This window comes from Lepidochelys kempii, chromosome 28 (assembly GCF_965140285.1).
Source record: "Lepidochelys kempii isolate rLepKem1 chromosome 28, rLepKem1.hap1, whole genome shotgun sequence".
NCBI lineage: Eukaryota > Metazoa > Chordata > Testudines > Cheloniidae > Lepidochelys > Lepidochelys kempii.
In genome coordinates, this window is record NC_136407.1 from 5,617,339 (window position 1) to 5,635,418 (window position 18,080).

At 46.9% G+C, this 18,080-nt stretch overlaps 1 protein-coding gene and 1 non-coding gene across 10 annotated transcripts in view; both read left to right on the top strand.

The window, feature by feature from the left end:
• The window catches only part of LOC140904234 (uncharacterized), a 38,333-nt gene extending 26,084 nt beyond the window's left edge, over positions 1-12,249 (top strand). For 3 of the 9 annotated variants that reach the window (XM_073326680.2, XM_073326683.2, XM_078850941.1), the window contains 3 exons: positions 4,725-4,841; positions 5,209-10,849; positions 11,552-12,249. In XM_073326680.2, the coding sequence (XP_073182781.1) occupies positions 4,725-4,841; positions 5,209-6,500 (1,409 nt within the window). In that variant the 3' untranslated portion in view covers positions 6,501-10,849; positions 11,552-12,249. The remainder of the gene's footprint in view (positions 1-4,724; positions 4,842-5,208; positions 10,850-11,551) is intronic. The other 6 variants (XM_073326682.2, XM_078850939.1, XM_073326685.2 and 3 more) reach the window with 3 other exon arrangements.
• Positions 12,250-15,938: 3,689 nt separating this feature from the next.
• Positions 15,939-16,010, top strand: TRNAA-GGC (transfer RNA alanine (anticodon GGC)). Its single transcript has one exon. It is a non-coding gene; the product is annotated as a tRNA-Ala (tRNA).
• The last annotated feature ends 2,070 nt before the right edge of the window (positions 16,011-18,080 follow it).

Consider the following 18,080-nt stretch of genomic DNA (forward strand, 5'->3'; position numbering starts at 1 on the left):
AGCTGCTTTTTTAAACAGTTCAACTTAGGGGCATCCCATTCTCCTGATTGGGTACATGTGGGGGTGTTTTTAATTGTGCCGTTTAAATTACACTTGCCATAGGGACCACTACAAACCCACCATTGGCTTGCTACATTGGAGATATTAACTGGATGGCAAGTTATATTTCCAAACCCTTCTTCTGAGGTAAGATTATTCGTAAGAGTTTTCCCAAAAGGGGAGGAACCATTACACCCACACTGCTGACCTCCCCTTTTGGTCTTTATTTAATACCCATCAGCCCACTGTGTAAGAACACAGGAGCTCTTTCCCACAGGACGCCCATAGTGATCAGATTGGTTTCGGGTGAAACAAAATACTCCCGCAGTGAGTACTGCAACTGAATACTCCTGGTCCTGATAGGTGGCTTGCTGTAAAGAGATCTTGTTCCAGAACGGTGAGTCCATTCTTTCCTGCTCTTTGGTGGCGGCTAATTTTGCTAGGGTTAAGGGCAGCATGTCAAGGGGCATTTCCGTTTTGGGGGACAGTGGAGTCGGAGCACATACCCAGCAATCAGTCTGGTTTGTTAAATTAGCAACATGGTGCTCAAGTAAAACAAAGGAGTTATGCTCCCGATATGCGCAGTTTGGAAATAACAATACAGAGAATAACAATGTTACCCAATTAATTATTACCAGAGTTTTCCCAACCCAGGGTCTCCAGTACCTGGGTGGGCCCATTTTGGCGTTAAGGTGCCCGCTATTTGTGTCTCTTAAACAGTAGCTTTAGCCCGAGATTGTTACTAGATGAGGAGTTAGCAGGTTGGACGGTCCACTGTTTGCTGACGAGGGGGCAGGTACTGCCTTCAGACGAGAGTGATGGATCCAGTTCTTGTGTTCCTTGACCTTTGCCGCCGTATGGGAGATCAGCAGGACGGTATAGGGTCCTTTCCACTTTTCCTGGAGAGGCTCGTTTTTCCATTAGTTGGATAAGTGCTTCCCTGCCAGCATGAGTGGTTTGATGTAGTTTTTGCAGTACCGGCCGGTTCAGGCCCTTTGGTAGGAGGACCTTCCCTTCCGGGAAATGGAGCCATCCCTCCTTTTTCCGGAGACCGAGTTTGTTAGTTAGCTGTTTTTCCTTCCCAGAGTACTGAGGGGTTGGAAGCTTTCCTACTGATGGGATAAGGGCATGCATATGGGCGTTCTCAGCCTGAGGGGATGGCAGGGTGGCAGCGTGCTTAGCCTCTCTATCTGCGACGGCATTACCCCGGCCAAATTTTGATCTTCCCTTTGATGGGCTTTACAGTGTACCACCGCCACTTCCGAGGGAAGTTGTACGGCTTCTAGGAGCCGGAGGATTTGGGGCCCGTACTTGACTGGGGAGCCTTGGGCTGTCAGCATTCCCCTTTGCTTCCATAGGCCAGCATGAGCATGCAGCACACCAAAAGCTTACTTTGAATCAGTAAAAATGTTGACCCGCTTTTTTTTGACAGTTTAAGTGCACGGGTCAGGGCTATTAGTTTTCTGTAAACCTTCTCTGGCTTCCCTCTTGATTGGATACTGTTTTACTTGCACTGGGCCTTTTCCTGGTATGAGCTGAATAGTAATGGGGGTTTGGTGGGTGGCCTTTCCTGGGATCCCTGATGCCCACACGAGGGGGTACACCTGGTCTTCCCACCGGCTCCATGCTGGGGCTTGCATAGCTGAGGGCTTAACTGCAAGGCTTATAATCCATGCATTCTCAGGGGGTAAGGTAAGGGTTATTTCATCCTCAGTAAAATGCAGGGTGGCACCTAGGCGACAAAGCAGGTCCCATCCCAGCAGAGGTGTTGGACACTCAGGGAGGTATACCAGCTTCTGGGATATAGTCCTGTTTCCCAAAGCGCATTCCGCTGGGGCATACGCTGGGCACTTGGTGTCCCTGCCTGTGGCTTCCACCACGGTAAGGGAATTTGCTACTGGCAACTGCAGGGGTCTATTTACGGCAGTTCGTGCCGCTCCAGAGTCTCCTAAAAAATCTATTTCCGAGCTCCCTACCCGCATTTTTACTCGGGGTTCCGGGGGTAGGGTGGTCCGTCTCCCCTGACACCCCTATTCCTGCTTCCCCATTGCCATTATAGAGGCACCCCCCTTTTCTTTCCTCTCTGGGCACTCATTTTTCCAGTGTCCCTCTTGTCGACACAAGGCACACTGGTTGCGACCCAGTCATCTCTCCTGCGAGCCCGGACGTCCACGTCCATGGCCCCTTCCTCCCCGGCTACTTCCCTTAGTGCCGGCCTGTACAACTGTTACCATCAGTCTCACTTGCTTTCTCTTCTTCTTTGCTTCTTTCAGACTATAAGCTTGCTTTGCAGTTTCTAAGATATGTGCCATGGTCATTCCCATTAAATTCTCCTTTTTTTGTAACTTTCTCTTAATATCAGGGGCTGCTCTGCTCGTAAAAGTTCCCTTAATGATTGACTCAGTTGCCTGATCATTGGGATTTGCATTTGTGTTCTGTCGAATCGTGTTCCGAATATGCTGTAGAAAGGCCCCTGGGTTTTCTTTTAGATCCTGCATTACTTCATATGGTTTTCCCCAATTATTATGTCAGACAGCCGAGTGACGGAGTCCATGCAAAAGCAACTCCTTATAGGAGGTAAGTCGGGTCATATTCCCAAGATCATTTGGATCCCACCTGGGGTCTGCTCGGGGGACTTGTGCATCCAGGTCAGGAACATTAATACGATCCCGGTCGTACCGTTTCTGTGCCTCGTCCCTTGCCTTGGACACAACCTGTTGTCTTTCAACCTCAGATAATAAGGTTCGCAGGAGGATGTTACAATTATCCCAGTCCAGCTTATGGCTGCTAAGACACCCCTCAAAAACTGAAATAAACCTGCTTGGGTTGGTGGAAAACTCCCCTGCCTGTGCTTTGAAAGCAGCCAAATCCACAGGTTTAAAGGGCACATGAGTATAGACCTACATAATCGTGGCCGAACACCTGTCCGATCCAGACCGGGCGACTTTAGTTTCGGTGATTAAGGGGTATAATCCAACCGTTGGGGACTTACAAGGTGTGGGTGTAGGGGCCGAAGGGGACACCGGCTCTGCCATTACAGTGGGGGTGGGAGTCTGGGGACTAACATTAGCTGCTACCGAACCAGTCAGAGTCAAATTACATTGCTGTAAAATATCTGGTCGAGTACATAAAGACAGAAACAAATGTGCATACATATGTTCATTCCATTTCCTTGTTCGCTGACAGAACAGGAGTAACTGGAGGATCATGTTATGATTAATTGACCCTCCTGGTGGCCACCACTCCTGGTCCTCTAGTTGATATTGAGGCCAGTCAACTGTACAGAATCGTTTTAATTGACTCTTAGTCATCGGATCCGAACCAAATACCTTCCAGTTTGCTAGGATACACTTTAAGGGCGTACACTGTGCCCTGCCTCCTGAGCTCTGTCCCTGCCCCATACCTACAGGGTAATTCTGGGCGTCCCCAGATTCCAACAGAGCATACAATCCGGATTTCAAAAGGTTCCTATCTTATCCAAGGGACCGGTTCCCCACCGTCGCCCGCAGCTGCTTTTCCACTATATGAGTTCGTTGCACCGTTGTGCCCTCCGGGGTCGATCAAATTGCGTCTCCTCCGAGGCCCCCGATGAACTCACTGGTACGCGCTGGTCGTCGGTTGTTGTTGCAATCCGTTGGCCGCCGGGAGGGGTCCGGGCAAGGCTAAATAGCAGCCTCGAGCCCACCCAGGGACGCCAAAAGCTGTTGCTGGCACAGAGTGCCCGAGGCAAGCAACAGCAAGGTTCGTTGCCTGGTGTGCATCACCCAATAATCACAACGGGGTGGAGAAGCAGAAAAGTTTATTTGAAGCTTCAATATAGTACAGGGAGCTATTCACCTCAAATCCTGTACCCAGAGCAGGAAGTTACACAGACTTTTATACATCCTTTCTTCAGCATACTTATCCAATAGCAAGCTGCCCTAAGTATCCATATAGCCAGCCAGATACCAGCTAGTTCCCTTTTTCTTTGTACCATCTGTTAAACCATATATAAAGCTGCTTTGTTCAGCATTGTTCTGCCATATCTGCCCTGTCTGGCCTTGTTTAGTTTCAGACAGTCTGACTTTGCAACATATTGTTGCGAAATCCCCAGCATGACTGTTGCGAGTGCCTCCAGGCGGGGGGGCCAAGGACACTTGGGCCTAGTGCGAGGGGACTTCATTGACACTCATGGTCTTCCATTCCCTCGAGTTACCTAGCGGCCATCCCCAGTGTCCCCAACACTATCCTAGTGAGAGAAGGTCCATACACAGGCAGACTGTGATTTTGATTCTTTGTTTTTATACCCCTGTAGCTAGCTAAGTGATAAAAATACACCTAAGTTCTTAAAGAATAGGCTTTACAGGCAGGCCTCAATATATCTACATTCTAACAGTGGGTTCTACCCCTTCCCCCATTCTGTGTCTGTCTTGTCTATTTAGATTGTAAATTCTTCAGGGCATGGGCCATCTACTATTCTGTGTATGTACTTTGCCTAGCACAATGGGGACCCACTGTTAGTTGGTCCTTAGGCACTAAGATAATGAATATGATTTATAATAATAACTCTCTTGATAATTTGAACCAAGAAAGCTGGCCTTGGGATGTTACTGCTTAAAAATGAGCTGGGCTTAAAACCATGGAATATACTTTGTGACAAATATCCCACAAATTCCACTGACCTCCCTTGTTTTCTTTGCCTTTAGTAGGGTTTCCAGTTTCCCAACCTGATGTGATCTTGCAGCTGGAACGAGGGGAAGAGCCTTGGGTCCCAGACCTCCAGGGCTCTGAGAAAGAAGTGCTCCCGAGAGTTGCCTGCACAGGTGAGGAATTGGTTAAACCAACTCAAAAACTGTCCATGAATACAGGAAACATTTGCGATGCCCTACAGAGATCTTGTGAGCTCTCCAAGTTCAGAATTGTTCCCTGCGATGTGGAATCATTAGGCAGATGTCACTCATGGCTTCCCACCTATCCTGACTGACAACTGGCAGCAGGTTCCTCCCCAATCTCGCTTTCCCCAGAGTGTTCTGGTGAGATGCAGACCAAAACTGATCCCTTCCTCTCTCCTCTGGGGAAAGGTTTGGGGAAAAGCAGCTCCTGATAGGTTTGATCTCTCCTGCACACGTTTTGGTTTGTTCATCCCTTTTTCCATTCCTGTCTCTGAGATTTCCTTTCTCTCTGGCACAGGGAGTGACCTATGTCTGGATTCTCTCTGTCTCCCATCAGGTGATGGGATAGTGATTGAGAATGAGGAGGAGAAACCCCAGAAGGAAGATGCTGAGCAAGTAGAATCCCATGGAATGTTATCAGGAAGATCCAAAGGGAATGATTCCGGGAGTTGTGCACTCGCAGAAAAAGCAAAAGCCTGTGAGAGTCAGCAGAGGCCAAAGGAAAACTTCAGTAGCCACTCAGACCTTATTACACGTGAGGGAATCAACTTGGAAGAGACACGCTACACATGCCATGAGTGTGGGAAAAGCTTCAATGGGGGCTCAGACCTTTTCATACATCAGAGAATCCACAGAGGAGAGAAACCCTCCATGTGCTCTGAGTGCGGGAAAACCTTCAATAGAAGCTCTACCCTTATCACACATTGGAGAATCCACACGGGTGAGAAACCTTATGGATGCTCTGAGTGTGGGAAACACTTCATTGATGGTTCAGCCCTCATCTCACATCAGCGAATCCACACAGGAGAGAGGCCCTACGCCTGCTCTGAATGTGGGAAAAGCTTTAATCAGAGCTATACCCTTATCACACATAGGAGAATCCACACGCATGAGAAACCTTATGGATGCTCTGAGTGTGGGAAACGCTTCAGTCAGAGCTCACACCTTATCTCACATAGGAGAATCCACACAGGTGAAAAACCTTATGGATGCTCTGAGTGTGGGAAACACTTCACTCATAGTTCAACCCTTATCCCACATCAGCGAATCCACACAGGAGAGACACCCTACACGTGCGCTGAGTGCGGGAAAAGCTTTAGTCGACACTCACACCTTCTCAGACATCGTAGAATCCACACAGGTGAGAAACCTTATGGATGCTCTGAGTGTGGGAAACGCTTCACTCATAGTTCAACCCTCATCTCACATCAGCGAATCCACACAGGAGAGACACCCTACATGTGCGCTGAGTGCGGGAAAAGCTTTAGTCGACACTCACACCTTCTCAGACATCGTAGAATCCACACAGGAGAGAAACCCTACACGTGCACTGAGTGCGGGAAATGCTTCAGTCGGAGCTCACAGCTTGTCACACATCAGCGAATCCACACAGGAGAGAAACCCTACACATGCTCTGAATGTGGGAAAAGCTTCAATCTGAGCTCAAATCTTATATCACATCGTAGAATCCACACAGGAGAGATGCCGTACACATGCTCTGAGTGTGGGAAAAGCTTCAATCAGAGCTCAAACCTTACTAGACACCAGAAAATCCACATAAGAGGGAACTGTAATAAATGCCTTGACTAGGGCTGGCCAAAAAAAAATTTTTTTTTAAAAATCACATTTGCTAATTCCCACATAGTGATCTTTGAAGCATCTTCACCATGGTCTCTCAGCTCCCCCAGAGGAGTTGCCTGCTTCTGCCGTTTGCAGCTCACCCTTCTTTGGGGTCAGTGCTCTGATCTTTTCTATTACCTCCTTTCCTTTTGAGTTGTATGAGTGTGTGTCATAGAATCATAGAATATCAGGGTTGGAAGAGACCTCAGGAGGTCATCTAGTCCAGTCCCCTGCTCAAAGCAGGACCAATCCCCAACTAAATCATCCCAGCCAGGGCTTTGTCAAGCCTGACCTTAAAAACCTCTAAGGATGGAGATTCCACCACCTCCCTAGGTAACACATTCCAGTGCTTCACCACCCTCCTGGGGAAATAGTGTTTCCGAATATCCAACCTAGACCTCCCGCACTGCAACTTGAGACCATTGCCTCTTCTTCTGTCATCTGCCACCATTGAGAACAGCCTAGCTCCATCCTCTTTGGAACCCCCCTTCAGGTAGTTGAAGGCTACTATCAAATCCCCCCTCACTCTTCTCTTCTGCAGACTAAATAACCCCAGTTCCCTCAGCCTCTCTTGGTAAGTCATGTGCCCCAGCCCCCTAATCATTTTTGTTGCCCTCCGCTGTATTTACTCCTATTTGTGCACATCCCTTCTGTAGTGGGGGGGACCAAAACTGGACGCAATACTCCAGGTTTGGCCTCATCAGTGCCAAATAGAGGGGAATAATCACTTCCCTCAATCTGCTGGCAATGCCCCTAATTATACAGCCCAATATGCCGTTGCCTTTCTTGGCAATGAGGGCACACTGCTGACTCATATCCAGCTTCTCATCCACTGTAATCCCCAGGTCCTTTTCTGCAGAACTGCTGCTTAGCCATTAGGTCTCTAGTCTGTAGCGGTGCAAATGTTGAACAAAACCGGCCCCAGGACTGACCCCTGGAGCACTCCGCTTGATACCAGCTGCCAACTAGACATGGAGCCAACTAGACTAGACATTGATCACTACCCATTGAGCCCGACAGTCTAGCCAGCTTTCTCTCCACCTTACAGTCCATTCATTCAATCCATACTCTTTTAACTTGCTGGCAAGAATAGTGTGGGAGACCATATCAAAAGCTTTGCTAAAGTCAAGATATATCACCTCCACCACTTTCCCCATATCCACAGAGCCAGTTATCTCATCATAGAAGGCCCTCCAGCCCGGAATGTTCATCTGCTCCAGGTGGGGGACAAAGGTTTGATTCCCAACAAGCTACACTGAGGCAAAAACTACCTGTCCCCTACATCCACTAGAACTGTACATAGCGTTGGCTGCTCAAGTTAGTTAGATCTTGGTGTAAAAAGACAATTACAGTTGTAGAGCTGATGCAGCCCAGGTGCAGTGGTTGCATTAGCTTTCCCCTTGACCTGACCTAAACTCCATCACTTTTCCTAGTCTAAAGAAACCCTGAGCATCACGGTTCTACTGTTCCCCCATTTCAAAGCAATTGTTAGTCATCAAGTTCCTGTTTCATTTCAGGTGGCTCTCATGTTGCTTCTGGTTGTGCTGGAGAGCAGATATTTTTACCACCATTTTCCTCACTTAAAATATATTGAACTATAACAAAGAGCAGGAACAGGGCTGGGATAGGAAAAAATGTCATTTCACCCTCTGTAACAACAGAAGAAGATAGGGTAAGTCAGAGGGATTCCCTTATTCCCCATCACCATCCCAATCCCCCTGTTGCTCAATCGGTTAGGTCAATATATTTTCAAAAGGGCTGGGAAGAGGATTCCCTAGTAAATGACTTTTAACTAAGCAAAATACCCATGCATTTGGCTCCCAAAGCAGTTGTTCCTGCAGATATTTCCTTCCAAATCAGATGCATGATGCCTATTATTTGGGAAATACAATCCCTAGCTAGGTGGGATGGGAAAAATGGAAGTGATGTTTCTGTTCCTCTCACCCCTGGGAGATGCTGCAAATGTGTAGAAAATGAAATCCATGTTGAATGTGATAGAGCTGCAGAAATATACCTATTTTTAATAGTTAACTGACATTTGATGTCTTACAGGGATTCTAAACTGCACCTTAATTTAGTCCCTATTTTAAATCTGCGCCACCAGATTAAAGAAATAAAAGGGCATGTTTGGGGGAGTTATACCTCACTGTTGCTACTGATATCTTGTATGGTTGGTGAAGAATTCTATGCCAGAGAAGTGTAAAATTACTCCAAATAAGGTCAATGTTTTGACAAGAACTCAGGTAGAAATTGCAGGTACGAGTAGTTGATTTTCACCCCAGAGATAGACACTATGGTGACCTGTGGCCCAGGTAAACTATTTTCAGAATGCTGCTCCCTAGTTAAGCGGCATTGATCACGGTCCTAAAGAATGCCGTGATTAAATTGGGCTCAACTGTCTTTTACCATTTGGATCCAAAGCTTCATGAAGCACAGAGAGAAACAGCTGATTGCTTCAGAACAATTCTATGCCTATGGGTCCCAGTCTGGCTGACTTGTTGGACAAGAAGCACTTCCATGCTGGGCAAATGATGGTAGCCAATGGGGGAATGTATCAGATTCCAAGTTCAGACTGCAGGATCCATGAATGCTGAGTCCTGACGCTGTGGTTTTGTCTCTTAGTTTTGCTCTTGAATCTAACACATTTGTATCACTTCTCCACCTCCCGCTACTTTGAAAGATTAGAAAGTGTGAAAATAGAGCACAGGTGGTTTTTCTCATGCTGCAACCTTCCTATGTAGTTTTAGACCCTTTCCACCCACGCTTACGGGAGAAGACCCGGGGAGACATGAACTCACAGAAATGGAAGGCTCCTAGGTTATTGTAGAATGTGACTTCACACAGAGCTCACTGGGTGGAAATGGGAATTAAGAGAAAACTGCCCAAAAGGTTTATATTTTGTAATCTTTGAATAAGTTGTTACCAGCGACATGGAAATTAAACGTGAAGTTAATTAGTGTAACGTAAGAGGCTGATTCTGTGATAACTTTCAGTGTTACAGCATAATTCAGATTTTTCTTGTAGTTCTCTCCCTGCCCCCTCCTACTATATCGGAAATGGTGGCTAATCCTGAAATTAAAACCTCACTCCAAAGGAATTAGAGTGGGGGAATATGTGAGAGAAAAAGCATGTATGAGAATAGAGACCCAGTGTAGACTGTAATTATTTCTATTTAAAATGGAATTTATTTTGATAAATTTTAAAATAAATCTTCTGTTAGGAGGAAAATTACTTGAGACAAGGTGTGTAACCTTTTACCCAGTTAGACGGTAACAGCCACAGAGTTCCCCAGGTCTCTTGTTTGCAAAGCAAAGATGTCAGGCAGGAGATGTCAAAATATAAAATGGTGACGGATGTGTGATGGCAGCTTTTCTGGGTTCTTTTTTTGGTTTCTTTTGCTTTTTTAATTTCTGCAGTGTAACGTCTGAGGTGTACGCACGGCCAAGCCACTTTGTGCGCAGAAACTGCACATTGCAGTGCTGTAAAAAAAAAGCCACCCTGACGAGCGGCGTAGAGCTTTCTGCTCCGGGGGTACACCGCTGCGGGGCTAGTGTAGACACCCTGGTCGATGACAGCGCTGTGATTGGCCTCCGGGAGGTGTCCCACAGTCCCTGTTCTCACTTCTCTGGTCATCAGTTTGAACTCTACTCCCTGCCCTCAGGTGACCAACCATGAACCCCACCCTTAAATTCCTTGGGAATTTTGAAAGTCCCCTTCCTGTTTGCTCGGTGAGACATGCAGTGGTTTCAGCGCATCTTTCCAGGTGACCATGCATGCTCCGTGCACCAGGCGATCCTCCACTTGGAGCAATGCTGAGCTGCTGGACCGCATCAGCATTTGGGGAGTGGAGGCTTTCCAGTCCCAGCTGTGCTCCAGCCATAGGAATTATGATAACAATGGACAGATTTCTTAATGCATGAGAGAAAAGGGCCATAACCGGGACACACTGCAGTGCAGGGTCTAAGTGAAGGAGTTACGGAACGCCTACCACAAAGCACAGGAGACAAACCACCACTCCAGTGCTGCACCCATAAGCTCTCGGTCCTACCAAGAGCTGGACGCGTTACTAGGTGGTGACCCCACCTCAACTGCAAAGGCCACTGTGGATACTTCGGTGGCTCGCGTGCCAGTCGAGAGTGGACCAAGACAGGAGGAGGAAATCTTAGATGAGGATGTGGAGGCAGAGAGGGACCCAGAGGCAGAGGACGACTCGGAGGTCAGAGATGCATGCAGCCAGGAGTTCTTTTCTTTCCCGGAGGAGGCTAGCAAGTCACAGCTGTCGGAGGTTGGTGAAGCGCAAACAGGAGAGGAGGCCCCTGGTAAGTGCCTTTGATGTTGGGAATCGCTGAAGCGAGTTGTTGGGGGCAGGGGGGTTTCAGAAAGGAGGCTTGTGTCTGTATGATGTGCATACCACCACATGCCTAGTCTGAGCAGCGGAACAGGGTGTTGATTGACTCCCTCACTTCACGGGAATGTGCCCCAGAGATCTCCATGAAACTCTCATGGAGATACTGGGAAATCCACTGCCGCGGGTTCTTTGGCAGAGCTCCTTTGTTCCTTGCCCCACTAAGGGTAACTTTCCCATGCCACTCTGCTGTCACAGGGTGGGTGGTGGAGACCATTCCTGCACACAGGTGAGCCACATAAGGGCCAGGGTGGAAGCCACAGTCTTGGAGAAGACCCTCCCTTGATTCCCTGCTCACCTTCAGCAGCGAGATATCTTCTATAATGAACACAGTCTGTGGAAAATGTGGGTACAGGAATGATTTAAGGCCCCCCCCATAGTACTGGCTCTCCCCAAGAGCTGTGTGCCCAGTGTACTGTACCATCCTGGAACAGTGATTTCCCCTGCCCGTGTGGTTACTCACCATTTTGGGGGTCTTGTGGCTCATGTGATTGCCTGGGGTCAGCCAGGTAGTGATAGGTATGTGCATAGTGGCTGTGTTTTAAATCACTGAATCAGTGGTCTGTGTGTTGCAGACAAGACTGCTTCTGTCAAATGTTTCATTTTGGCTTCACAGAGATGACCTTGGGAGCCCAGCCGCCCTCTCTGTTATCACTGGCTGAATGGCGGTGCAGAATTTGAAAGCAGCCATGAAGAACTAAAGAGAACTTTCTGCATGATGTCATGATGCACTCTGCAGCCGACAAACAAGAATTGCAGGAGTGGCCGGACAGCGAGAAGAGGGACCGAAAGGAGAGCGCGGTGCCCCAGAACAAAGCCGCGGAGCCACTCTTAAACGTTACGGACTGCCAAGCGGACACGCTCCAGGTGCTACTCGCTTTGCAAACCAAGCAGCTCCATGCCCGCCCTCCCCTGCGCCTGCTGTCACAAAACTCCTTCCCATGTGCCCCCAGATACTGCCAACACACTCTTCTCAACCTCCTGGCTCCAGTCGGTACCCACTGCATTCCACTCCCGCCCCGTCACAGTCCAGCCCTGTGGACTCCCAGTACCCACTGCACTCCACACCCGTCCCTCGGCAGTTTATTCCTGCCGAAGTACAGATACCCGCTGCACTGTACTCCGAAGGATAAGGTTGGATATGATAAATGGACATACACAAATCTTTAATGGTCCCGGGACCCCACCTCCTCATGGGACCCTCCTTTCCCCATCCCCCAGAGTGCTGATGTGGGTTTTTTTTTGGTTTTGTTTTCTTTTTTTGGTCTCTCTCCAGTGGTTGTTTTTAAATAAAAGAATGGTTTTGGTTTGAAAGCAATCTTCATTCCATTAACTGAAAGCAAACAGAGCCCTGCAAAGCGACGGGCAACTTTCTTAAACCTCCATAGTGCATTGTCTCCACCAATCACAGACACCTCCTAGCATTAGAAGCATTGTACTCCTGTGGATAGCAACAAATATCCGTGGCTTTCAGCTTCAAATTGCTGCCTCAAGGCATCCCTGATCCTTATGGCCGTGCTCTGTGCCCGTCTAATAGCCCTGGTCTCTGGCTATTCAAATTCAGCCTCCAGGCGCTAAGGCTCAGTGGTCCAGTCCTGAGAGAAGCTTTCACCCTTCCCTTCACAAATATTATGGAGCATACAGGATGTGGCTATAAGCATCGGAATATTGTCATCAGCCAAGTCCAGCCTTCCATATAGGCAGTGCCAGCAGGCCTTTAAATGGCCAAAAGCACACTCAACAGTCATTCTGCATTTGCTCAGCCTCTTTTTGAACTGTTCCTTGCTGCTGTCAAGGTGCCCCGTGTGTGGCTTCATGAGCCACGGCATTAAGGGGTAGGCAGTGTCTCCCAGGATCAAAATGGGCAGTTTAACTTCCCCTACCATGATCTTTTGGTCCGGGAAGAAAGTCCCTGCTTGCAGCTTCCTGAACAGGCCAGTGTTCCGAAAGATGAATGCGTCATGCCCCTTAGCGGGTCAGCCTGTGTTAATGTCCGTGAAATGCCCACGGTGATCCACAAGTGCCTGGAGAACCAGAGAAATACCCATTGTGATTAATGTATTTGGTGGCTAGGTGATCTGGTCCCAGAATTGAAATAGGTGTGCCATCTATCGCCCCTTTGCAGTTAGGGAAGCCCATTTGTACAAAGCCATCCACAATGTCACTCATGTTGCCTAGAGTCACAGGCTTTCGGAGCAGGATGCAATTAAAGGCCCTGCACACTTTTGTCAACACGTGTCCAGTGGTCGACTTTCCCACTCTGAACTGGTTGGTGACCGATTGGTAGCAGTCTGGAGTAGCCAGCTTCCACAGTGCAATTGCCAAGTGCTTCTCCAACTACGGCAGCTCTCATTCTCGTGTCCTTGTGCTGCAGGGCTGGGGCGAGCTTATCGTACAGTCCCAGGAATGTGGCTTTCCTCATCCTAAAGCTCTGCAGCTATTGCTCGTCATCCCAGATATACATGATGATGTGATCCCACCACTCAGTGCTTGTTTCCCAAGCCCAAAAGTGGCCTTCCACTGTGGTCAGCACTTCTGAGAATGCCACAAGCAATCTCGTGTTGTAGCTACTTTTAGGGGGCTTATTCCTTCACCTGCTTACTTCCCTGGTCCTTCTCGCATGAACAGAGAGCAACAATACCCGAAGTCCAAAGGTGCAAACAATTCAATGTTTATTGGGGTGAACTTCCAGCAAGCATGATTCCAGTTTCCTTCCTTAGTGTCCCCCTTCCCAGCTCTGACACCACAGAGCCTTACACCTGTGTCCCTGTTCCCATTCCTGCCCTTAGCCAAACATTATTCCAATTTCCTTACCCCCACTCCCTGTTCCCATTTCCCCTCTTTAGCAAAACATGATTCCAATTTCCGCACCCCCATTCCCTGTTCCCATTTCCCCTCTTTAGCAAAACATGATTCCAATTTCTGCACCCCCATTCCCTGTTCCCATCCCCCCACCCACACACCCATCCCCTCCCACCCACACCCACTCACTTCCTCATTGACTACAGATTATATAGTAAAACTTGAGTTCTGCTTAGCTATACCTTAACCAATCATTTTCCTGAAATTTAACTAACCAATCCTAACATATTGTAACATGATTATGTAACCAATTATGTCCCACCTTAATTAGTTTACACCCAGCAAAATTAATTATACAGCAGACAGGAACAATCACAGAACCAGACAGAGATTACACAGACAAACAATAGCAAAGTGGGAACTATAATATATACCTCTAGAACTAGCCAAGTGATAAGAATACACCTAAATTCTTAAAGTACAGGCCTTTGCAGACAGGCCTGAATATCTATATCCTAACACTTGGGTCACAGAGCCCCCCTTGGGACTGCAACCTGATGTGACGGGACGGGGGAGGGATAGCTCAGTGGTTTGAGCATTGGCCTGCTAAACCCAGGGTTGTGAGTTCAATCCTTGAGGGGGCCATTTAGGGATTTGGGGCAAAAATTGGGGATTTGTCCTGCTTTGAGCAGGGGGTTGGACTAGATGACCTCCTGAGGTCCCTTCCAATCCTGATATTCTATGATTCTATGATACCTGTGAGCCCGTTTTCCCTGCCATCTTGGGACTTCAGTGCCCTGCCTTGTTGAGCCAGACATGCTAGCCTGCTACAAACACAGGCCCAGGTCTGAACCACCTCTCCCAAAAGCTGCAGGCTTAGCTGAAACCAGCTTAAGAAGTGTTCCTGTCTCAACACCCAGATACCCAGTTCCCAATGGGGTTCAAACCGCAAATAAATCCCTTTTACTCTGTATAAAGCTTAGACAGAGTAAACTCATAAATTGTTCCCCCCCTATAACACTGATAGAGAGATATGCACAGCTGTTTGCTCACCCAGGTATTAATTGCTTGCTCTGGGTTAATTAATAAGTAAAACGTGATTTTATTAAATACAAAAAGTTGGATTTAAGTGGTTGCAAGTAATAAAAGACAGAACAAAGTAAGTTACCAAGCAAATTATTACTATGTAAAGGCAACTGTACCTTTCTTATCAGGAACATGCACAAGACTAATGACTGGGCAAACGACTATTCCACACTCTGGTGTCTCTTAAACTAGGAGACTCCAAATTGAAATGGAATTATGTGTTTCGTTTCAAGATTATCTGAATCTGGAGCATCTATTTGGAGCACAGTAATATATATATATACATATATACGTAAAACAAAACATTTACTATTTTGACCACTGTGCAGCAGAAACTGTCTTTGCAACTATAATTCATGGTATTAAGGGCTTGGCTACTGAAGAAACCTTTTAAAATGTGCATGGCATTGCTAAACTGTTTAACGAACACAAGTGAAAATTAATAAACTAATTTCAGGAAACAATATGAAGGCAAGGAATAAAACAATTTCTTAAAGAAATTATTTGTACTGCTTAGCAGAGTTATACAGCAACAACCATAACAGCTCATGAGAGAACTTTAAAAAACAACGGTGAGGAAAGTTAACAAACCTTATTAGTAATAAACAGCTAATTGGGATTCCCCTTAGAGTATAACCAAACAGTAGTGAATCGGCAATGTGCCAATTTTTTAAAACAAATTCCCCATTAGGACCAGTCACAATCTGGGGTCAGTAACACTGCATCCTAACTGAGGTACATCTTATTCAAAACAGTCTTGTTCACTGCCCAGTTACCCATATTGAATGCAGACACAGCAATATTTGATAAATTGGTGGCTGTCCATTCAGTAGGTGATTTCCTACTTATTCATAAATAATGAAGATGCTCTAAGGGGATGGGAGAGAGCTGTCCTGTCCGTGTAGTTAATCCACCTCCCCGAGAGGCGGTAGCTATGTCAGTGGGAGAAGCTCTGTTGGTGGGTGGGCAAGCTGTGGTGTTTACCGGCATAGATAAAGTTTAATCAAACCCCATTTTTAAAACCACTGTGGTCTGGGAATGGAAAAGGAGCTTGCTGAGGTAGGGCCTGTCCTTCAAGATCCTTAAGACCACTGACTCCCCTATGCAAATGGTATGGGGGTGTAGCTCAGTGGTAGACTGTTTGATTGGCGATCAAATAGTCCTTGGTTCAAATCCAAGTGCCCCTTTAAAACCTTCTTCCTTTAACAAAAATATTTGAATATCCATTGCCATTTTGTTGAGGATTTTCACCTAATGGGGATGCTTGAAATGAATGGAAACACTCAATGTTTTCCTGTGCAAACGCATAAAAACCTAGCAAACAGGTTCCTCAGCTGAAATCAGTTCCAATCCTCTAAGTGTCTAGTTTATGTTTTCATCCATTCAACAAAGGTATAATATGAAGGCACATTTGCAGGTCCTTGGTCTCCATGGGCTACAATGTGCAGAAGAACAAGAATCCCATCCCCTTGGGAGGAATGGACTAGTTTGTGCTACATTTGCTAAGTAAGTTGCCATTGGGACTGAAAACTCTACTGGAGGTGGACAGGAACCTCTTACAAAAATAAAATAACCAAGATTTACCAAACTACCTGTTACACATTCAAACCTCTCTTTGTGCGCACAATACCAATTGGGGCTCTAATAAATGGCAACCTTCCTTTAACACAGATCGCTGTTCCTTGTAACTTTCAGATGCATTCAAATACCAGGTGTTTAAAGGGAATGTGCTTCTCGTTCCTGATCAGCAGCAGGGACTCTGGTTTCAGAGGGGCAGCCAGGTTCGTCTGTATCAGCAAAGATAATGTTGGGGACACTGAGGATGGCCACTAGGTAACTCGAGGGGATGGAAGACCATGAGTGTCGATGGAGCCCCCTCGCACCAGGCCCAAGTGTCCTTGCCCCCCCCCACGGCCGCCTGGAGGCACTCACAGCAGCTCTGCATACTAGGCCCAAGTGTCCTTGCCCCCCCCAGTCTGGAGGCACTCCCAGCAGTTATGCTGAGGATCTGCAACAATATGTTGCAGAGTCAGACTGCCTGAAACTAAACAAGGCCAAACAGGGCAGATATGGAAGAAAAATGCTGAATAAAGCAGCTTTATGTATAGTTTAACAAATGATACAAAAAACAAGGGAACTAGCTGGGAACTGGATTGGCTGGCTATATGGATACTTAGGGCAGCTTGCTAATGTATAAGTATGCTGAAGAAAGGATGTATAAAAGCCTGTGTAACTTCCTGCTCTGTGTGCAGGCTTTGAGATTCTATTCTCCCTGCACCTTTTTGAAGCTTCAAATAAACTTTTCTGCTTCTCCACCCCGTTGTGATTATTGGGTGAAGCACACCGGGTAGCGAACCAAACCCTGCTGTTGTTTTGCCTCTCGGCACTGGGTGCCGGCAACAGCAACGAGGAGTCCTTGTGGCACTGTAGAGACTAACACATTTGTTTTTGGCATAAGCTTTTGTGGGCTAAAACCCACTTCATCAGATGCATGGAGCGGAAAACACAGAAAGCAGTATAAATATTACACCACATGAAAATATGGGAGTTGCCTTGCCAAGTGTGGGGTGCATCAGTGCTAATGAGACTAATTCAATTAAGGTGGAAGTGGCCTATTCTCAACAGTTAAGCCCAGGGGGAAAGCGCTGCCAGATGGTGACAGGGGGCAAAACCCTTGCACAGGCAAGGACAGAGGAGTAACAGGTACCTCAGTGGACTGAGACACCAGTGTTCCCAAAAATGGGGGGGGGGCAGAAGGGCTTTTTTATTTCCCCTCCCACAGACAGCACCTCTCAGCATAGGCTTCCCAGGGCTGGGTTCTTAAAGGCAGAGGCAACCCAAGGCCTAGTCACTGCAGCTCCTCTCTGTCTGATGTAACCTACTGAGGTGCTCTGGAGACTTAATTCAGTGAAATATTTTACGGAAACAAAAAGAATCCCTTATCAGTGTATCTGGCTGCATAACGTCTCAGAGCAGTTCACAAATTTGTCTTGTCTGCTGCTGGGATTCCCTGAATTACTGGATTCCCTGAATTACTCTTAAGACGTCATCATTTCACTTTGTTATTCTGCAGATGCATGTCATTGCGCTATTTAATTTATATTTTACCAACAAGTACTCATTGAAAATCTGCAGCAGTCTAGTTTTAGCAACGACAGCTGTTTCTAGTAGTGCTCTGGCTATGTTTTTTAATGAGATTTCTCATTTGGAATTTTTAATTCTAAATTTTTCTTCTTATTTTCAGAGCAGAAGTTTAT